General features: G+C 43.8%; 1 protein-coding gene across 1 annotated transcript in view; it reads right to left on the bottom strand.

Moving 5' to 3' along the window:
• Positions 1-19,155: 19,155 nt before the first annotated feature.
• HPGD (15-hydroxyprostaglandin dehydrogenase) overlaps positions 19,156-23,482 on the bottom strand; it is an 82,375-nt gene continuing 78,048 nt past the window's right edge. Inside the window, exon 7 of the mRNA XM_073643823.1 lies at positions 19,156-19,909. Within this exon, the coding sequence (XP_073499924.1) occupies positions 19,777-19,909 (133 nt within the window). The 3' untranslated portion in view covers positions 19,156-19,776. The remainder of the gene's footprint in view (positions 19,910-23,482) is intronic.

Genomic DNA, 23,482 nt, shown 5'->3' with positions numbered 1-23,482 from the left:
CACTTCTAAAGTATTGCATAAATGCACTTACTGTGGATCGAAAGTAAAATACCTTTGCTCCTTTTTCAAAGCAGTTTTTCTTATGGAGTCTTGATGCTAGGACTTCTGAAGTCTTTTTTGATAGTCCCAAATCTCGTGCCAAATCGTTCAACTCATGCTGGCCAAATCCCTTTAAGAACTGAGACATGTTCAATTTCAGAATCTTCATCATTGCTGTCACTTTGTTCTTCACCATAATACTGTTCTTGAAAAAAAGAGTAGTTCAAGGAAAACTGACACTGGGATTTCAGCTGAATGAATCACTGAACAAATAGTTGGTGGTAGACTAGGATACTCTGTTTTATATTTGTTATTCTTGTTTATCCTGAAGTTTTCACTTCACAAAAGTAACAGTCAGTGGAATGATCTCTTGGCTCTCGCCAAACCATAGGTATAACAAATGACATCTTAACACGTGTTCCTTTTATCTACATTTGTAAACGCTTGACACACTGGTTGTACACCTTGAGACTTATCTTAATCACCAAGCTGTTTTACTTTGAAATTTGCAAAATAGCCTTGCATGATAAATGCGCTGATGTTCGTCTTTTGACTGGGAATGGTGAAACTGCCACAGATATGACAAAAGGAATCAGGGCTGTTTAGTCAGTTACAATGAGAAATAGCAGAGACAGACATGATCTGAATAAAAGGAAATAAGAGTGTAAATAAGAAAATTAATTTAGCAAAACTCTTGTATACAGACTTTCGGAATACGCTTTACTATATAGAGTGGCACACAAACTTTCGTCACACTGTCTCATGTTTAACTGAATATCCTAGACAAGGTCATCCTCCTCCCCTACCCACTCGAGGGCCCTCCGCTCTCAGCCAAAAGGAGAGCACTATTGCTACCCTCGAACCAGCCTAGAGTAATCAAATTAAGATAGGAAAAACCTTCTGTGATACAGTAAAACTAACTGCAGATTTAAAATCAGCATGCCTATTTTTGTCTAAATCAGCAGAAAAATTAAACTCAACAAAAATTATGTTCAAAAACATCCCCTGTACTATTAATCGAAAGATGTAAAATAAAATACCTCTATTATTGAAAGATAACCTTAATTTTGCAAACCAAATATAAATTACATTTTATAAGTCTCACCAACTTTTCTTCTTTACTATTCAATGTTATCAAATGTTATCCACGGTCATGTTGTACTCAGTGTTACCACAAAATTCTACAAACCATATTAGCTAAGGCCTGATGAAACATGCTGACAAAAACTCAATTACCCTGGAATTATGTGTTGATAGATACTGGCTGCCCTTCTGTAGAAAAAAAAGAATATGCTGGATTTTTTAAGGAAAATATTAACATTCCTTATTCTTGAATGGCTGGGGAGTACATTGTTTTGGTTTAGTATTCTCACGCATGTTTTTCGAATCACAAGTTCAAAGGAGTAAAACTGATGTTTATCATATAATAGTTCCATAAAGGTGAAAGTAGTGGGCTGTTTAATCACATAAAAAGTACATTTTACCCTTTTCATTCTTACTAATATATTTGTTGAAATGATCGGCTGAAAACAATAAAGCATAAACATAGACTGAACAATAACAACCTGCACAGAATATCCTTTTGGACACATCTTAATTTAAATGACAATTTGTAACAAAGAAAATAGTTGGATTTGATAAAAATTAGTATATACATCAGAATGTACCAAAAATACATCCAAAGATGACAAAAATATACCCAATATTTTAAAGGGGCATTCTCCAAATCCTAATGTAGTCTTATAATGATGTACTCATTAGTGATGATCGAATATTAAATGCTTGAGTGCTTGGTACTCAAATCAAACAGGTTGGATGCTCGGACGGGCTCGACTTGAGTACTGAGTATAATGGAAGTCAATGGAAAACTTGAGCATTTTTCCAGAAGACCCTGACAGGAGGGCTGGGCAGGCAGGAAAATTGCTGAAATGGATGGAAACAGCGCTGAAATGGCATGGGAACATCATGGGGAAGACCCCTGGATGCATCTCTGACTCCCAAGTCACTGCTGGGAACAATGTTGTCAGAGTATTACTCCACTTTTATGGACTGACAATAAAACATACAAAACCAAATATAAAATGGATTTTACAGGATAAAATGCTAGGAAACATTCATTCCTGTATAATGACTTGTACAGTGGGGGAAATAAGTATTTGATCCCTTGCTGTTTTTGTACGGTTGCCTACTGACAAAGACATGAACAGTCTATAATTTTAAGGGTAGGTTAATTTTAACATTGAGAGATAGAATATCCAAAAAAATCAAGAAAATCACATTGTATAAATTAGATAATTTTTTTTTTTTTGCATTTTGCGGTTAGAAATAAGTATTTGATCTCCTACAAACCATTATGAGTTCTGGCTCCTACAGACAAGTTAGACGCTCCTAATCAACTCGTTACCTGCATTAAAGACAGCTGTCTTACATAGTCATCTGTATAAAAGACTCCTGTCCACAGACTCAATTAATCAGTCAGACTCTAACCTCCTTAATTACAGTGCAAAGTTCTTACAAGGAAACAGCGATGTGCCTGTGTGTTGGTTACTAAGAGGAGCGACATACTGCAGGATGTGCTGTATATAGAAGGACAAAAATGGTAGATGTGCTGCACGATGGACTGTATATAGAGGGGACAGAAAGGAAAGATATATTGCAGGTTGGGCTGTATATAGGAGGGCAGAAAGGAGCGATATACTGCAGAATTGGGCTATGTATATAGGCACTGAGAGGAGAGAAATACAGCAATATGGAGTTCTGTGTACAGGGGTTGAGATTAATTGACCTGTGTTTGTGGCCTGCTGTTAAGAGTTCTGTGATATGAAACTGCAAATGCCACTCTATTGATGCATATTGAATCAGAATCTTCTATCATATGAATCAAATGAGCAGCATCTTCAGTTTCACAAATCTGATTTGTAAGCAGCAGACAACAGACTCAACTCTGTACTCTGTACCATTATGAAAAGTCAGTTCATGGGGTTGAAATTTGGGATCCTTTTTGTGTTTCCCTCCCAAAATGAGTGTTTGGGTGCCAGTAGTGCCACAAAAATGTGAGTCATGCCCTACTACAGCATTACACACCACAATCCATTCTGTGTCCAAAATGCCCCAACCCCTCACTTTTACAAGGAGTGGTGGTTAATGGTGTTTTTACCTCTTGGTGGTAATGTGATGATGCAAATTGGTAAGAATGATCAGTAGATGTGAGGTGATGAACCTAATGTTTACCTCTTTGCATAACATGATGTTTTAGGGGGTAAATTCTAAGAGGTACACATGCAAAACCCCTGAAAATGGGGATAAACACTTCGATTTTTTGACAAGCTTACAGACATTTTTGGGTGCCTTTGAAAGCATACTGATTCAACCAGTTATCATTATTGCCCCATTTTCAACCCTTTGGGGAGGGTTTGAGTTTAGGCGTGCACCGAAGGGGTAGTTTTTATCGTAGGCAGTTTTGGTTCCATCCAACCATTGTTTTCATTTCAAAATTAATTTGGAAATATTGATGCTTTAATTTTTCACAGGAGTGTATTTTTTAAGTCTGTGAACCATCATATAAGGATAAAGACGAACATACACTTTCAGTAGATATATTATGAACATTAATTTGTCTGGAAGCCATTACTACCAATTTATCGAAACATACACACACCCACTTTGTTCAGGGGGTTATTGGATTTAGCTGCTTTTTTCCCTCAAGAACAAAGGAAAAGAAATTTTAAAATTTAACATACCCAGCCCTCGCCCTCTCCCCACGTAGGCTAAATAAACATCAACTGAACATGTCCCATACATTGGATGGTCCTGAAAAAACATACTGGTTTGTCTGATCAAGCTTTTATATGTAAGGTCACCTTAAAGCACCACTCCAGCATTTTTTTCAGTGCTGGAGTGGTGCTTTAAACCTAAGGTCCCTTCCCCTACTTTTATACTCACCCTCCAGTGTATCCACCTTTTTTTAAACACTTTGGTCCAACAGTGCCATCTTGTGATAGCAGTTTCTTTCTGGTCGGAAATCAAAAGCTATGTCACAGGCTTTCAATGCAAGTTTATGAGAGCCAGAATGAGGTTTTCACAGACTTGTATTGAGTTGTAACCTACGGCTTGCTCCATGAAACACTAGAGCAGCCGGCAGATCACAAACTGCCAGAAACCAACGGGAACAGTGGTGATAACAGATGATGATGCAGGAAGGTGAGTATAAGGCAGGGGACTAACATAAGTGGCACCACTCCAGCGGTAAAAAAAAAAATACTGGAGTGGTGCATTAAGAAGAATACAACTGCAGGGTTTCTCAATGAAAGCAGTGTCAGAAAGTCCAAAGAAATACTTTCTACAGTACCGGTCAAAAGTTTGGACACGTATGTTCATGAAATAGTTTTTCCTTATTCTTATTGGAATGTGCCCATTCTAGATTCAAACTGACGGCAGCAAACCAGAAGGGGCACATATGGAAACAAAGTGTTAAGAAATTGTTTGAAACAAACCAGAATTTGTGGTAAACCTTAGCTTCTACAAAGTACCCCACTCTTATTCTGAAGACAGCTGTAACGGCTCTGGGAGGAGGAACCTCTAAGCAACTATACAAAGGGGCAGTCCTTGTAAGGAAGCGGGTGGCTCCCAGGGAAGGCGGGGAGGTAGTCACGGCAAGTGACAGGGACAGTCTCTGGGTAGAAGGGCAGGAAGTCACGGCAAGTGACGCGGACAGTCTCTTGACAGGCGGATGGTCACGGCAAGTGACAGCAGGGTAAGAGTCTCTAGACGGGCAGGCGGTCACGGCAAGTGACAGCAGGGAAAGAGTCTCTAGACGGGCAGGTGGTCACGGCAAGTGACAGCAGGGAAAGAGTCTCTAGATAGGTTAGCAGGCAGGTAGCAGGTGAGCGCTCCCAGGTGAGCGGGCAAGAGTCTCTGGACAGGCAGGTGGTCACGGCAAGTGACGGCAGAGCCTCCAGGTAGGCTAGCAGGCAGGTAGCAGGTGAGCGCTCCCAGGTGAGCGGGCAAGAGTCTCTGGACAGGCAGGTGGTCACAGCAAGTGACGGCTGAGTCTCCAGGTAGGCTAGCAGGCAGGTAGCAGGTGAGCGCTCCCAGGTGAGCAGGCAAGAGTCTCTGGACAGGCAGATGGTCACGGCAAGTGACGGCAGAGCCTTCAGGTAGGCTAGCAGGCAGGTAGCAGGTGAGCGCTCCCAGGTGAGCGGGCAAGAGTCTCTGGACAGGCAGGCAGGTATCAGGCAGGTATCTGGCAGGTACTTCCTGGTCCGCAGGCGGACTGATCCATAGACAGACTGGCAGGTGCTGGTAGGCAGACTGTCGGACCACAGGATGGCAAGCAGGTAAGCAGATATCAGGCAGGTATCAGGCAGGTATCAAGCAGGAATCTGGCAGGTGACTGGCAGGTACCTGGTAACGGGACCTGAGGGCTGAAGCAGAGTTGAAAGGCTTTGCAACAACATTGCTCGGGCACCTCCATTTTGGAGGAGGTGCCTTATATATGGTGAGATCCTCCGGCCATTGGCTGGGGACTCCTTAGGACGGCGCCCGCGGCCCCTTTAAGAGAGGGGGAGCGCGCGCGCATGCGCCCTAAGCACAGAGGCCGGGAAGCAGCGCGCGCTGCCAGCAGAGCGGGAGGAAGACGCCGGGCACGGAGCGGAGAGGTGAGGGGAACGGCGTCCCTGCCTAGCAGGAGGCAGGGACGCCGACGCTACAGTACCCCCCCTTTAGGTCCCCCCTTTTTTAGGCCAGACAGAAATTAATTAAGGATGAGCGGGGCATGGATGTTCTCCCGGGGCTCCCATGTTCTCTACTCAGGACCAAACCCCTTCCAATCCACTAGAAAAAAGGTCCTTCCTCTTACCCTTTTGGTGGCCAGAATGTTCTCTACCTCAAACTCGTTTTCAGCGGAAACCGGAGCAGAAGGCGTACCTGTAGACTTGGAAAAAGAGTTAAGTCTCACAGGTTTGAGTAGAGATACATGGAAGGAGTTAGGAATCCGCAAATTGGCCGGGAGTTTCAATTTATAGGCCACCGGGTTGATTTGTTTGATAACTTCCAGTGGGTCGATGAACCGAGGCCCTAACTTGTAGGAAGGAATCTTGAGCCGGACATATTTGGACGAGAGCCAGACCTTATCTCCAGACGTCTCTTGTCAGCCTGTTTTTTCATCCGCTCAGATGACTGAAGAAGTGTGGATCTGGTACTTTCCCAAATGGAGGAAAATTCGTTAACGAGAGATTCCGCAGCCGGATTGTCCACCGAGGCGGAGACGGGAAACGGGATCCGAGGATGCTGACCGAAGACTACAAAAAACGGGGATTTGGAGGAAAATTCGCTCTCGTGATTATTGTAAGAAAATTCGACCCACGGTGAAAGATCCACCCAGTCGGAATGGTGAGCATTAACAAAGTGCCGGAGGTAACTGGTTAAAATTTGGTTGATCCGTTCTACTTGGCCATTGGACTGTGGGTGATAAGCAGAAGAAAAGTCCAAGGTGACCCCCAGCAGTTTACACATGGCTCGCCAAAAACGAGAGGTGAACTGAACCCCTCGGTCGGATACGATGTGGAGAGGAAGACCATGAAGACGGAAGACATGATGGATAAAGTCTTTAGCTAACTCAGATGCAGACGGGAGGCCCGGCAGGGGAATAAAGTGAGCCATTTTGGAAAAGCGGTCAGCGACCACCCATATGACCGTACAACCGGCAGAGACAGGGAGGTCCATTATAAAGTCCATAGCTATATGCTGCCACGGGGCAGCAGGTACAGGAAGAGGAAGGAGACGGCCGGCTGGCAGATGTCTCGGAACCTTGTTGCGGGCGCAGGACACACAGGCTGAAACAAAGTCTATTACGTCCTTGTGCAGGGTAGGCCACCAGTAATGCCGGGTAATAAGCTGGAGGGTCTTTTTCTGACCAGCGTGGCCAGCTAGCTTGGACGAGTGTCCCCAGTGTAGAATCTTCTCACGATCAGGAACAGTTACGAACGTCTTACCGGGTGGAAGACGATTTAGATTCACGGGGGCCACCTGCATTACTTTGGCGGGGTCGATGATGTGTTTAGGCTCCTCCTCAAGATCAGAGACCAAAAAGGATCGGGATAAGGCATCAGCTTTGATGTTTTTGTCAGCCGGGCGAAAATGAAGAATGAAATTAAAGCGAGCGAAGAACAAGGACCACCGGGCTTGGCGCGGGTTAAGTCTCTGGGCACTCTGGAGGTAAGCCAAGTTCTTGTGGTCCGTGTAAATTATTACCGGGTGAAGAGCCCCCTCGAGCAGGTAACGCCACTCCTCCAGTGCCAGCTTAATGGCCAACAATTCTCGGTCTCCTATAGAATAATTGCGCTCAGAAGAGGAGAAGAGTTTGGAGAATAAGCCGCAAGTTACCATTCTTCCGGAAGACGCCTTTTGGGTAAGAACTGCTCCGGCTCCGGAGGAGGAAGCGTCGACTTCTAGAAAGAATTGTTTGTTGCCGTCCGGACGATGCAGCACAGGGGCGGAGGAAAAAGCTCGTTTTAAGGAAAGGAAGGCCTCCTCTGCTTCGGGCGGCCATTCTCTGGGATTAGCGCCCTTACGGGTGAGCGCCGAGATAGGGACAGTCCGGGAAGAGAAGTGGGGAATGAAGAGGCGGTAGCAGTTGGCAAAGCCTAGGAACCGCTGAATAGCCTTCAACCCCTCTGGTCGGGGCCACTTCTGGATGGCAGACAGTTTCTCTGGGTCCATTTGTAGGCCGGTCTGAGAGATTATGTAGCCCAGAAATGGAAGAGAGGTCTGCTCAAAGAGGCACTTCTGATATTTAGCGTAGAGGTGGTTCTGCCTGAGCCTGAGCAGGACCTGACGAACGTCCCTCCGGTGAGTGAGAAGATCCGGAGAGAAGACCAAGATGTCGTCCAGGTACACCACCACGCAGGAGTAGAGAAGATCACGGAAGATGTCATTGACCAACTCTTGAAAGACGGCGGGAGCGTTACAGAGACCGAAGGGCATTACAAGATATTCATAGTGGCCGTCCGGGGTGTTGAATGCCGTCTTCCATTCATCCCCTTGATGGATACGGACCAGATTATACGCCCCACGGAGGTCCAGCTTGGTGAAGATTCTAGCCCCCCTCAGACGGTCAAATAATTCAGGAATGAGAGGAAGGGGGTATTTATTCTTCACTGTGATCTGGTTAAGGCCTCTATAGTCTATACAGGGACGGAGTGAGCCGTCCTTCTTTTTGACGAAGAAGAAGCCTGCTCCCGCCGGGGAGGTAGATTTCCGGATAAATCCCCGTGCCAGATTCTCCTCAATATATTCAGACATGGACCGGGTCTCAGCAGCGGACAAAGGGTAAATACGCCCACGGGGAGGAGTAGCGCCGGGCATCAGGTCAATTGGGCAGTCGTATGGTCTATGAGGGGGTAATGTCTCTGCGTCTCTTTTATTAAAGACGTCCGCAAAAGACCAATAGGGAACCGGTAGGCCGGTTAGATTGGCTGGGGTAGGAGAAGGACGAGCAGGATGAAAGGGAACTAAACAAGTCTTATGGCAGTCCTGTCCCCAGCGAAGAACTTCTCCGGTCTGCCAATCAAGCACGGGTGCGTGTCACTGGAGCCAAGGTAGGCCTAGCAAGAGGGCGTGAGAGAGTCCAGGCAGAACATGGAAGAAGATGCTCTCAGAGTGCAGCATTCCCACCTGCAGAGTTATGGATTCGGTGATGAGTTGGATGGGATGTGGTAAGAGGCCCCCATCCACGGCGGCGACAGATAAGGGTACAGCCAGAGGTTTGGTGGGAATGCGGTATTTCTCTACCAGGGACTGAGAAATTAGATTTCCGGCAGCTCCAGAGTCAAGTTGAGCCAGTTCAAAATAACGGTTCTCCCCGCAGATGATAGAGACCAACAGCATTAGAGATGGAGAGGGTTTATTTCTGTCTAGGGTGACCTCTCTGAGTGATCCTAGACACAGGCGTTTCCCGACCTCTCCGGGCAGGAACGGATCCGGTGCTCCTTACTGCCACAGTAGAAGCAGCTCCCCTCGGCACGGCGTAATTCTTGACGGGTCTTGACCATCTTGGTCTGGTCGACCTGCATAGGCTCGGGTGAGTGCGCCGGAGGAGTAACGGAGGAAGTGACGGGTCTCTGGAAGGTAGGGGCAAGGCGTGGAAACCTCCTCTCACGGGTGACCTCTTTGGTGCGCTCCTGGAACCGGATGTCAATCCGGGTGGCAAGTGTAATTAAGTCGTCGAGAGTGGTAGGAATGTCCCGACCGGCGAGTTCATCTTTAATACGCCGGACAGACCCGCCCAGAAGACGGACACCAGGGCGTCATTATCCCAGGCAAGCTCCGAAGCAAGGGTACGGAACCGTATGGCATATTGGCCCACGGTGAGACTTCCTTGGCGGAGGCGTAGCAGAGATGAGGGGGATGAGGTCCTCCATCCTGGTTCGTTGAAGACCTTCCGGAAAGCCGAGAGAAAGGCTGGCAGATTGGACACCAGGGGGTCTCCTCTCTCCCATAGAGGATTTAGCCAAGCCAGCGCCTCCCCCATGAGATGGGACATGATGAAGGCTACTTTGGCTCGGTCGGTGGAAAACTGATGTGCCAACAGTTCGAAGTGCAGAGTGCACAGGTTAATGAAGCCCCGTGCCTGACCGGGATCTCCGCCAAAACGAGGCGGGGCAGTGAGGCGGGGACCGGGAAGAGATGCCATGGAATTGATGGGCAGCGACGCTGCCGGGGTAGGAGTCGTGCGACTGGAAGCCGGTCCCGAAGATGTAGTCAGTGTGTCCAGGCGGGAGTTAACACTACGCAGGTGACTCAGGATGGACTCCTGTTGGGACCTCTGACGGGACAGTTCATGGCATAGGTCCGAGAGCGAGGGAGCTTGGGTGCCACCGGGTTCCATGGCCCGAGCAAACTGTAACGGGTCTGGGAGGTGGAACCTCTGAGCAACTATACAAAGGGGCAGTCCTTGTAAGGAAGCGGGTGGCTCCCAGGGAAGGTGGGCAGGTAGTCACGGCAAGTGACAGGGACAGTCTCTGGGTAGAAGGGCAGGAAGTCACGGCAAGTGAAGCGGACAGTCTCTTGACAGGTGGATGGTCACGGCAAGTGACAGCAGGGTAAGAGTCTCTAGACGGGCAGGTGGACACGGCAAGTGACAGCAGGGAAAGAGTCTCTAGACGGGCAGGTGGTCACGGCAAGTGACAGCAGGGAAAGAGTCTCTAGATAGGCTAGCAGGCAGGTAGCAGGTGAGCGCTCCCAGGTGAGCGGGCAAGAGTCTCTGGACAGGCAGGTGGTCACGGCAAGTGACGGCAGAGCCTTCAGGTAGGCTAGCAGGCAGGTAGCAGGTGAGCGCTCCCAGGTGAGTGGGCAAGAGTCTCTGGACAGGCAGGTGGTCACGGCAAGTGACGGCTGAGCATCCAGGTAGGCTAGCAGGCAGGTAGCAGGTGAGCGCTACCAGGTGAGCGGGCAAGAGTCTCTGGACAGGCAGGTGGTCACGGCAAGTGACGGCAGAGCCTCCAGGTAGGCTAGCAAGCAGGTAGCAGGTGAGCGCTCCCAGGTGAGCGGGCAAGAGTCTCTGGACAGGCAGGCAGGTATCAGGCAGGTATCTGGCAGGTACTTCCTGGTCCGCAGGCGGACTGATACATAGACAGACTGGCAGGTGCTGGTAGGCAGACTGTCGGACCACAGGATGGCAAGCAGGTAAGCAGATATCAGGCAGGTATCAGGCAGGTATCAAGCAGGAATCTGGCAGGTGACTGGCAGGTAACTGGTAACGGGACCTGAGGGCTGAAGCAGAGTTGAAAGGCTTTGCAACAACATTGCTCGGGCACCTCCATTTTGGAGGAGGTGCCTTATATATGGTGAGATCCTCCTTAGGACGGCACGCGCGGCCCCTTTAAGAGAGGGGGAGCGCGCGCACGCGCGCCCTAAGCACAGAGGCCGGGAAGCAGCGCGCGCTGCCAGCAGAGCGGGGGGAAGACGCCGGGCACGGAGCGGAGAGGTGAGGGGAACGGCGTCCCTGCCTAGCAGGAGGCAGGGACGCCGACGCTACAACAGCTTTACGCACCCTTGACGTTGTCTCAAGTAACTTCATCAGATAGACACCTGGAATGACTTTCCGACAGTCTTGAAGAAGTACCCAGAGTAGCTGAGCACTTAATAGTAGCTTTGCCTTCACTCTGCGGTCCAACTTACCTCAAACCTGTCATGCCCCTGGGTTTGAACCCTTCAGCTTGTGTCTTGTGGTCAGCTTCTCTGTCCGCATACACACAATTCTCCATGTGTTTAGGTTCTGTTATTCTGGCTGCAGTCTGTTTAACATAATACAGTTGTTTTCATTTGCCTGCCCTATCACCTTTTGGGTGCGGCTTTATATTATCTCCTCCTGCTGACATTTCCTACTGGTGATAGTTTCTTGTGGATGTTCAGCCATTCTGCTATAGCTTAAAGCTAGTCATTAAAATTGCAGCTAGGGTTTATCTCATTGCTGTTTCTGTTCTTTACTTTGCATCTACCTTCTGTTTCTTTTTAGGAAGTAAGCAGCATATATTGTAACAGTACGCATCTTATACTTTATTTTGTATTTCATGGTTTACTTACTCACTTTGGGATCTTTCCTTTTTTCAGCACACTTTTACATTTGTAAGTAATTTACACTCGGCATTGCCCTTCGTTTCTTTAGGGTGAACGTGAAGCACATGATGGCCTTTCAGGCAGTTTAGGTCCAAGTTGCCATCTTCTAGTCTGTGGTAAGGGCTATCACTACTCACACAGGAACCTTTAGGGACTGCTGGTCAGGATCTTTAGTCTGTACAGGAACCGGCAGGGTCAGTTGCAGTTTTTAGTTTGTTAGTATTTTCCCGAGTGAGTTGTTACACAATCATTACAAAACCTGTCTCAATTTGGTTGAAATCGGATGACTGTGTAAATCATTTAGTCTGATGCAGCACTCCATTCCTCCCCTTCTAGTCACATAGCCTGGAAGTGTGTTTTGGGCATTGTCCTGCAGTAACACAAATGATGGTCCCACTAAGCACAAACCAGAAGGGATGGCATGTTGATGTAGAATGCTGTGGTAGCCATGGTAGGTATTTGAGGCTTGAATTTTGAATAAATAAATAGTGGCACCAAAAAAACACCTCCAAACCATCATACCTCCCCCTCTATGCTTTACAGTGTGCACTAATTATGTAGAAACCATCTGCTCACCTTTTCTGGATCTCACAAAGACATGGCGTGGTTACCAAAAATCTCAAATTTTGACTCATCAAACTACAGTACAAACTTTCAATGCTCTAATGTCTAAGTATTGCGTTGCTTTCCCCAATGAAGTCTATTTTTGTTTGTGGTCCTCATCATTAGTGGTTTCTTTGCAGAAATTTAACCATATAGGCCTGCTTCATGCAGTCTATTTTAGTCAGTTGATGTTGAGATGTGTTTGCAACTCATCATCATTTATGAGGGTTGTAACATGCAGTTTCTGAGGCTAGTAACTATGGCGAGCTTATCCTCTGCAATAGAGATAATTCTTATTCTTCCTTTCCTTGGGCGATCCTTATAATATTAAGTTGTAGCACAGCAATCAATGGTTTTTCATCTCTTTCATCCAGAAAACATTTGTTGTGGTGCATCTTATGGTCCGAATGTAGCTTACTGGGGAGATGCAGTGGTGGTGGAGTGGGATCACAGGAAGCAGGGTCCCTCCCTAACTCCCTCAGGAACACTCCCAAGCCAATGCATGAGCAGACTGGGATCTCGACGGCCATTTCCCTTAGGCCCATGGCTTCAGGAAGATGACTGCCAAGATCCCAGTCTGAACATGTGCCGGTTCGGGTGGCCATTTCCCTGTAGATCCCGGTTTCAGGAAGATGGGTGTGGCTGCCGGAAAAGCAATGCACTCCGCTCTACCTAACCGCTTACACCAGCCCCATAGCATCTCACCGCTTCTGCTGCTGCCAGGTTCCTGAGGGAGGGATCCTGCTTCCTGCAATCCTACTCGGCCACCATCGCAACCCTCCAGCTGCTGGGGCACCACCTTCTCCCACCCAGGGTCCGCAGCATTGCTCCACTTCTGCCACCGCCGGCTTCCTGAGGGACCATGCCTCCTGTGACCCCCGCTCCACTGCCCCCCAGGTAAGATACCTATTCGGACTATAAGACTAACCCCCATCTTATAATAAATATTTTTTCCTTTTTTCCACCCCAAAATTTGGGGTGCTGCTTATGGTCCAGTGCGTCTTATAGTCCGAAAAATACGTTACTTAAACATACATGTTGAGAAAATCAAATGTTGTGAAATCCCTACACTTTAAATAGTTTGAAGGTGCCCACTTACACCTTCAAACTATCTGCTAATTCTAAAGGTCCACATGCTCTTTCCACTCAAAGACATATGATATTGGACCATGTTCTACATTTAAAAAATAACCAAGCCTAATATTTTTGACTAATTTATTTTATTTGGTTTTGTTTATCTTTAAGTAATATCAATACCATCAGGGAGGCATCTGATTGGCTGGAGAGTGGTTCAATAATAAGTATCTGCAGGGAGCAGTGAAGGATGGTGGAGCTTAATTGAAAGTTTTGGGCTGTAGTTTAGAAAATGGAATTTGGGATTTGGTGAAGAGTAATGATGTCCACAATACTGAGTAATACTGCCATATACTTATTCATTTTGCAATACCATCAGGGAAGCCTCTGATTTGTTCCAAATGTATTCTGCAGCCAATATCAGCCAATATCATTATTCTTCTTTACATTGAAAATAATTCTTAGATTCCTGGAAGTGATGATATGGCCCCCACAGAACCCTGATCTCAGCATGATTGAGTCTGCTTGGAATTATAAAAAGAGAGAAGCATTTGCATACGTCTACATCCACAGAACATCTGTGGTTAGTTCTCCAAGATATTTGGAACAACCTTCCTGCTCATTTGCTTCGTAAACTGTGTGCAAGTGTACCTAGAAGAATTCATGCTTGATCAAATATTGTTTTGATTTAGATTTCTGTTTTGTTCATTCACTTTGCATTTAGTTAAATGATAAAAAAAAAAAACTATGCACTTGTATTTTTTTTAAACCATTGTTATTCGGCAGAATTTTTCCTATACCTTCCTAACATTTTTGACCAGTACTGCATATGCAGCGATATATGAAGTTACATTCTCCAACATCAGGATACATAACATAATCACGAAGACTATATGCATGTAAGTCGATCAATGCATAGCAACCACTTAGCAGACTGTATACATCGCCCTATAGGAAAAAGCTACCATCACCTACTACATAGACTGGGTTTAGAATAGAGATGAATTAATTTATTTCAGTGAAATTGAATTCTACTCAAATTTTACAAAAATCTGTATTCTTAGACTTATGAATAGGGATGGGCGAATCCGAGTAGTAAAGTTCAGGGTCCGTACCGGACACCTATTGTCTGTACACGGACCCCGAACACGGACTTCTACTGGAAGTCTGTGTTACTGTTCGGGTTCGGCAGCTTGAATCAAGCTTGTTAAAAGGCTGCAGCTCAGTCAATCAACAAGCTTTTCTGGTGTGTGCAGCCCTAAGCTGTCTGCTTTATCTTGGCTGGTTATCAAAAATAGAGGGACCCCACGCCATTTTAACTATTTAAATAAATAATTTAAAAAATGGTGTGGGGTCCCCCCTATTTTTGATAACCAGCCAAGGTAAAGCAGACAGCTGGGAGCTGGCATTCTCAGGCTGGGAAGGTCCAAGGATATGCCTAAAAATAGAAGCCCGCAGCCACCCCAGAAAAGGCGTAACCATTAGATGTGCCAATTCTGGTGCTTTGCTAGGCTCTTCCCACTTGTCCTGGTGTGTTGCGGCAAGCGGGAAGAGCCGAGGCTAAGTGCCTGAATTGGCGCATCTAATGGATGCACCATTTCTGGGGTAGCTGGGGGTTGTTATTAGTCTGGGAGGAGGACAATATCCATGGTCCCTTCTCAACCTTTTAATATCAGCCTGCAGCTGTTTGCTTAGCCTTTGCTGCTAATTAATAATAGGGCCAGACCAAATGTCATTTTTTTGGGAGGGCCCCCCCCCCTTTTTAATAACCAATAAAGGCTATGCAGACAGCTGTGAGCTGATATTAATAGCCTGGGAAGCTTAATGGATGTTGGCCTCTTCCCAGAATAACACCAGCCCCCAGCTGTCTGCTTTCCCTCAGCTGGGTATTAAAAATAAGCGGTGACCCAACGCCATTTTTTTATTTTATTTATTCATTAGCTAAATACATGTACAGTAAGCTACACATGCACTGCACTAATTATATATCTCACTGAATATCTATTACTATGCAAAGGCGCCGGCTGGTGAATACTCTTATCAGTGTCACCTGCTCTCGATGCTATCAGCGGGATCAGGCGACGATGATTACAGTAGTAGTCATCAGCTGACATCTGACCAGCAGCAACTTTACATGGCTGGTCACAGCCACTGGCTCACACGCTGTCCTGACTGGCAATGACTTCAGTAAGGTTACCGCTGGTCAGAGCCAGTGTTTCCCATGCTGTCATAAAGATGACAGCGTGGGAATCACCGGATGTTCAGGCCCCCAATTCACTTGCATGGGAATTGGGTTCAAGTTTGGTTACTGTTCTGGTACCGGAACAAAACTTTTTTATAACATTCGGTCAAACCCGATGGAAACTTTTTTTTTTACATTATTTGCAGTCCCTTTTGGAAACTTGAACCTGAGATCATTTGATCGCTTGCACTATATGCTGTAATTACGCAATATTCCACAGTATTGTTGTATAAAGTGAAAATCTCAGTCTCCTATGGAGCCCTATGGCTGAGCTTCAGGAAATTACCACGATGAGAGCAATTGGGGTATTCATCAAGCTGCCATTTTAACCCTTCAGTCCCCTTCACATATTCACAAAAGTGCTAAAATATAGTTATATTCTACTAATTTTTTCATTTGATGGATTAATTCTTTCTATTTTGCTGCTGTTATAGAGAAAAATTAAAATCCATAATATATCTCTGGAGAGGGGACATATCACCCTTACATTGAACATATGGGATTAATTATAGCTGAGAAGAGAGAGAAAGAACTGACACTTCAACCTCCATTGAAGTAGGACTTCATATTGAACATATGAGATTAATTATAGCTTGGTAAGAGAGAAATTAATTATAACTAGGGTAGTGAGAAAGAACTAACACCTCAACCTGCATTTAAGTTGGGACCTCCTGCAGTGACCAGGTAATTGCAACAGGATAGCTACTCTGGGAGCTATATACCAAAACACTGATTTGTTTACTCAGAGGTGGAGAAGTACCCTTCCAAGGAGAGAGTTTCCTTTGGTCAAAGCACTGTTCCCCTGACTTTTTGGAGCCAGTGGTCAGTGATGAATATTGGGGAGTGCATCGATCTGATAATAATGGGAGATATTTTCGGTGTCACAGTGAAAGGAAGTACATAACGCATTCACTCACATCACTGTAAGGTGGGCAGGACCCCTCCAACTTAATATTGGCCAGATGTATGGTGCTATTCTTACCATGCATCATCTCTATAGACAGATAATATTGCGATAATAAACATGACGACAATATCTACCATCTGGGACCTTCAGTGGCAAAGATATCCTGAAAGTTAGGGATCTCATAAAATTCTAACAGACCTAGCACATTCCAAAACCAGCCCCCATATGAGCTCACCAAGAGGAGGTATGAGGGCGGAACCTTGATATAATAAAAAGCAGAATTTAGGTGTCTGTCTTGGTCATTCTGGAAGACATAGTTCGCTGTGAGAGTGGTCCATTTTCCCAATCAGAGTGCTTCCCTCCATAAAGATAAAAACCATTTCTGCAATATCATGTTTAGTAATTTTATTTTGCTATTTTATTCCATGTAATTGTATATACCATATTGTGGTGTTCCCATTTTGTATCTTATTTATATATTTGTTTTTATAAACAGTGCCTATCTTTCTGGATTAAATATATAAAATGTAATACCTCTGTTCCTCTTGCTCTGTAAACCACACTCCTGAAGCCATATGCTACCTATAACGGATGTCCAATCAGCCTGTATAAATGTTTGGTGGTGGAAGCTAGTAGTTCTTTTTGTTATTGTGAGTTGGCAGTGACCGTACCGGGGTATAAGCATATATATTCCATGTGTCAGAATCAGAGATGTATATATCATACGCTCACTGTGAGTTCCCCAATAATTGGCCTAGTAATGGCAGCAGCTGCAGCCTCATCCATCACTCGTCAGTTAATTGCATAATTGTCCTGACAACTGGAGGCTGCAGAGTTGCATCCCCTGACAAATTAGTGACAGCAGTGGCATCTATGGAATCTCCCTGATGTCATGCCTGACAAAATGGTAACAGCGGTAGGATTTTCACCTCCTCTTCCAGCTGTTATCTTTGACAAACTGTTGGCAAGTGGTGGGATCACACAGCATTAGTGATTGGGTTTGAGTAGTCATCCCTGTCACTAAAAACTTGCACAGTCCCTGCGAGGATTCTGTACAGAGTTTTGAGTATCAGACTCAGTGTTTATATCTGGGACAATAATGTACATGTAGCTATTACATCCCTTCCCCCCCTCTTGTTTTATGTCCTATCTTTTATTTGGCGAGTGACTGCTAATATGGCAGGTGCTTATAAGAAGCATGAGAAAGTTGTGTTGATCCATTTGTGTGAGGCGTGAGGTCTTGATGGGTCCCACAAAACCAAAAATATCTGTTGATCTGTGCCTTGGTGGAGGACGATGCAAGGCACCAACGTGATGCAGCACCAGAGTCCAGGATCGGTGAAGCACCAGGATGCCCAGTTGTGGATCCAGTTCCAGAACTGTCCGAAGTGTGGTTTTATTTTATCATTTATAAGAAATCCATGAAGTCTTCTGTAAAACACATGCCAGAATGATATCTTTCCTTAATGAGTTATGATGCAGAAAGTACATGGTCATTAGAGAGGAATGACAAATTCATAGACTGTATAAAAGAGCTGCCTTTAATTGAAACATAAATCAATAGTAAAAGTGAATATAAGAAATTTTCTAACATATCTTATTAGAGAAGAATGAGTTTTTGTCCACCTAAAAGTAACTTCTTTTAACCTCTATCTCATTCCCTACTCATAAACTGATATAATTTGCTCTAAACAAAAATACTAAAATACATCTTGGGAACCAAAGGACCTTTTGCTAACCGAGGGATCATGTTACATGCAGGCCATAACAGTCTATGTAAAATTGAGAGAGAAGAAAAGTGAGCTGCAAGAGTGAGAAAGACAAGTGCATAAACAAAGATATTGATTTCTCACCTTCGAGCTGGATTTACAGCTATACTGCTCAGTGCTATCACAGCAAATAGAATACATCATAGCAGCAAATGTCTAACCACTAGTTTAGGGGAAATTGACAAATTAGAGACATAATTTGCTCAGAAGAAAACAGGTGACATATGCGGGATGAATAAAAGAAAAGCGTAATTACTAATGTACGCACAAACACGCACGATAGTTTATTCTGAAAGATCACCTGGTATGACAGATACACTTTAAGCAAGTACTTTACTTGCATGCTATTTTTTTTGTCTTGTTAAAAGAGTTCCAACAATATGACCAGACTTAGTGGCATCCATTATTTACTGAACTACATGAATTATTTGGCATTTTGTACATGCATATCAAGGTTAGACATTGTATCACAAATTCCTGACATTTTGCCACTGTAAAATGTGTATTATGATAAATGATACGACAAACAGACAACAATCAAACTCAAAGAGAAACTTCACAAATAATATCACAGCATATCACTTACAATCATGAAGAGTATAACTTAATTATTTACATTTGCTACATTGATTCACAATGAATGTATCAATTTACCTCTCTGCTGGTTGGAATGTGCCAAGGCTAATAACATTTATGCCCGGGCGTACACTGAAGGTTTGAATGGAATGATATGCTGAGTGTGTAATCCTACAAATAGAAACCTGTGTAATAACTCACCTCATTTCACAGTTTATTCAAAGCCTTACACAGTTTTTTAAAGCTTTAAAAATATTAATCTGTTGGAAGTTCAAAGGATGTTCCAATGCACATGTCACATCTTTGGAATAAGTGAGACAAGTTGGGGAAACTGTTATCATATTTAATTATAGGGGAAAATGCTTTAGAAATCAATTATGTTGCTGTAGAAATTCACAGATTAGACATAATTCAAATTCACCCGTTCACATAGATTTTCCTAGGAAATTCAATTTGCATGGATGTTATTCTCTGCAAATTGAATGTCCCCTACTAGACAAAAGGGTCTATCCAAACCCCAGAGCCTAATAAACGTAAAATGTAAAAATAAAAAATGGCCCTTTTTTAATAGTTAACCAAGTCCCATTCTCTTTCACAGCCAATGCATAGCAAGAGCTGGCTTAGTTATTGAAATATTGGCCAATCAGCAAGCTCCCATCAACTCAGGATATATATTTTAAACTGTATATCTATTCTTGAAATTTGGAGATGTGTTTTCAGAAAAGGTCTGATTTCTGTAGAAAATAATTAGTACAGAATGTTGGATTGGCGATGTCTAAAAGTAAGCATTTAAATTTCTTCTAACTTAATTATCTTGAAGATTTTTTCATTTCTATTCCAGCTATGTAATTTGCTTTTGTGATTATTTTACTATGCTTTTGACTTTTTCATAAAAAAGGAGTATTCACTTTAGCTAGAGTTCAACAATGAATAATCTTCTTTTCGCAGGTTTAAACTTTTGTCTTTTGGAGGGCACTAAATTCTTCAAAATGAATTCCCATAGATGTTGTAATTTTCATTACTGCGCCGTTTGCAGTTTCATCTTCTATGAGTCTGACGAGTCCTTCGGCAATTAGTGATGGACTGAAATATTAATAAAAAAAGTTAGATAATTAAGATAACTAGATTACATTTTATAGGTTAATGAAGCTTAAATTAGTTTTCCCATAATTCAGATTATTAATGCCTTTAAAAGTTTATGTGAAATGTAGAAACTTCATAATTTACTTGCTGTTGAAATTCTACTCTGTTCCTGAACTATTTCATAATCATTTGAACTCAAGCGCCTCACTTCCTGCTAAAATTCGTTCAAAGCACAGAGTACAGACATTTCCTGTTTGTGCTTGGTCGCTGATTCTAATAGGTGGCGCTAAAGTTCTAGTCCTCTTCGTCTCTGAAGAGACAATTTACATATTTAATTTCCCAGATGAGCATGCATGGTTTATAAGTCTCCTCACTGTGACATGCCAGGCTTGGCTTGTCACTCTCCATAAGGAGAAACATTACCCCTAAACCCCTGTTGGTGATTTGAATGGAATGTAGCATCAGTCCAGCAAAGCCCTAGAACTAAGAGATGAGGGGGAGGAGGAGGGGAAGGAGGAGGGGGAAGAACAGGGGGAAGAACAGGGGGAGGAACAGGGGGAGGAACAGGGGGAGGAAGAGGGTGGGGTAAGAGGGGGAGGAGGAAGAAGAAGAGGAGAATGGGGGGGGACTTTCCAGAGTTCTAAATTACATTATAATAAGTGAATGCATTATATGACTCATTGATTCTCTGTAGTACTCTAGTACAGTACTTATGTAGTGCTACATAAAAGAGTGGCTCTACCAGCATTTTTACTACTTTGTTCTAGCACATTGGCCAGACAGACATTAATCAGACATTGATACCATATTCTAGCTGTCCTATTTTGCAATATGAAGTTATAGCAAGGAATGAAATAGGCCATATTGACATTATTCTAGCTGGATTGGCTTGTTGGTGGTGGCGTGGTTCCTGTATTTTCATGAACTATAATACATTTCAGTGACTTCTAGCTTCATGTCTGTGTAAAAGAGGCAAACACTCTACAGGGTGTGAATATGTTGTGCAGGATACTCCCCAAAGGCCAAGCTCAATAATAAGATAGTATTCTTTACAGCATACATAATTGAAGGAAGGATGAGATAAAGTTAGATAAAGAATAATGTGCAAACTTTGGATGCAAAGGGGATTTCTTTAAAGAAAATGTGAAGAAAAATACATTTTAACATTTCAGTATGCGCCTGCTCATTCTCCCACCGTGTGAACTTTTATATGCAAAAGAAAAAAAGCAAAACTGTAATAACTCTTTAGGTTTTAAAATAGACTTCCCTCAAGTTTATAACCAACTACAAATCAAGTAGAAAAGAGGCCCAAGGGAGGAAACGGCAATTGTTGTATGTGCCAAATAATGTTAAACAATATTCACTATTGCGGCATGAAGCTTGCCAAGTATACAATAAATAATGATTAATACCGTATACCATACATCCAGCAAACCATACGGAATAAATACCCCTGTCGCTTATAGTAAGAAATGTGCCCAGGTTCAGTGTTTAGTAGAATAAGGTGCTGCAACCAATATATTATTCTGCCATTATAAAGACATCCTGCACATTGAATTATTCCACTGTGTACTATTAGCATATTAATAGTTTTTTTTACCAAATCCAGTAAGATTTATGTATTCCTATATATTCATGTTTCATACATGACAAATAAGGATACATATAACATGAGTAATTAAAGGGAACCTGTTAGAAACTCTACCCTGAACAAACAGAAATAGTGTAGGATAGGGCAGTATAAAATATTATTAAATGTACAGTACAGACCAAAAGTTTGGACACACCATCTCATTTAAAGATTTTTCTGTATTTTCATGACCATGAAAAATGTACATTCACACTGAAGGCATCAAAACTATGAATTAACACATGTGGAATTATATACTTAACAAAAAAGTGTGAAACAACTGAAAATATGTCTTATATTCTAGGTTCTTCAAAGTAGCCACATATTGCTTTGATTACTGCTTTGCACACTCTTGGCATTCTCTTGATGAGCTTCAAGAGGTAGTCACCGGAAATGGTCTTCCAACAATCTTGAAGAAGTTCCCAGAGATGCTTAGCACTTGTTGGCCCTTTTGCCTTCACTCTGCGGTCCAGCTCACCCCAAACCATCTTGATTGGGTTCAGGTCTGGTGACTGTGGAGGCCAGGTCATCTGGCGTAGCACCCCATCACTCTCCTTCTTGGTCAGATAGCCCTTACACAGCCTGGAGGTGTGTTTGGGGTCATTGTCCTGTTGAAAAATAAATGATGGTCCAACTAAACGCAAACCGGATAGAATAGCATGCCGTTGCAAGATGCTGTGGTAGCCATGCTGGTTCAGTATGCCTTCAATTTTGAATAAATCCCCAACAGTGTCACCAGCAAAGCACCCCCACACCATCACACCTCCTCCTCCATGCTTCACGGTGGGAACCAAGCATGTAGAGTCCATCCGTTCACCTTTTCTGCGTCGCATAAAGACACGGTGGTTGGAACCAAAGATCTCAAATTTGGACTCATCAGACCAAAGCACAGATTTCCACTGGTCTAATGTCCATTCCTTGTGTTCTTTAGCCCAAACAAGTCTCTTCTGCTTGTTGCCTGTCCTTAGCAGTGGTTTCCTAGCAGCTATTTTACCATGAAGGCCGGCTGCACAAAGTCTCCTCTTAACAGTTGTTGTAGAGATGTGTCTGCTGCTAGAACTCTGTGTGGCATTGATCTGGTTTCTAATCTGAGCTGCTGTTAACCTGTGATTTCTGAGGCTGGTGACTCGGATAAACTTATCCTCAGAAGCAGAGGTGACTCTTGGTCTTCCTTTCCTGGGGTGGTCCTCATGTGAGCAAGTTTCTTTGTAGCGCTTGATGGTTTTTGCAACTGCACTTGGGGACACTTTCATAGTTTGCCTAGTTTTTGGGACTGACTGACCTTCATTTCTTAAAGTAATGATGGCCACGCGTTTTTCTTTACTTAGCTGCTTTTTTCTTGCCATAATACAAATTCTAACAGTCTATTCAGTAGGACTATCAGCTGGGTATCCACCTGACTTCTGCACAACACAACTGATGGTCCCAACCCCATTTATAAGGCAAGAAATCCCACTTATTAAACCTGACAGGGCACACCTGTGAAGTGAAAACCATTTCCGGTGACTACCTCTTGAAGCTCATCAAGAGAATGCCAAGAGTGTGCAATGCAGTCATCAAAGCAAAAGGTGGCTACTTTGAAGAACCTAGAATATAAGACATATTTTCAGTTGTTTCACACTTTTTTGTTAAGTATATAATTCCACATGTGTTAATTCATAGTTTTGATGCCTTCAGTGTGAATGTACAATTTTCAAAGTCATGAAAATACAGAAAAATCTTTAAATGAGAAGGTGTGTCCAAACTTTTGGTCTGTACTGTACCTATTACGGCACCATCCACTGTGCTATTGCTTTGAAATTTGGCTTTCATTGAAATGCAGATCAGGTTTTCAAGTGCAATGTGCATGTATCAGTGCACATACAGACTATGGCTCCTCTTCACTTCTCCAAGCAGCTGCCGCCCATGTTTCTTAGTTTCTTAATTGTCACCTCTGCTGTCCA

This window comes from Phyllobates terribilis, unplaced genomic scaffold, assembly GCF_046119375.1.
Source record: "Phyllobates terribilis strain yellow unplaced genomic scaffold, ASM4611937v1 Scaffold_1__5_contigs__length_1240528914, whole genome shotgun sequence".
Taxonomy (NCBI): domain Eukaryota; kingdom Metazoa; phylum Chordata; class Amphibia; order Anura; family Dendrobatidae; genus Phyllobates; species Phyllobates terribilis.
Note: the sequence above shows the minus strand (reverse complement) of the source record. Positions and strands in the feature narration are given on the sequence as shown.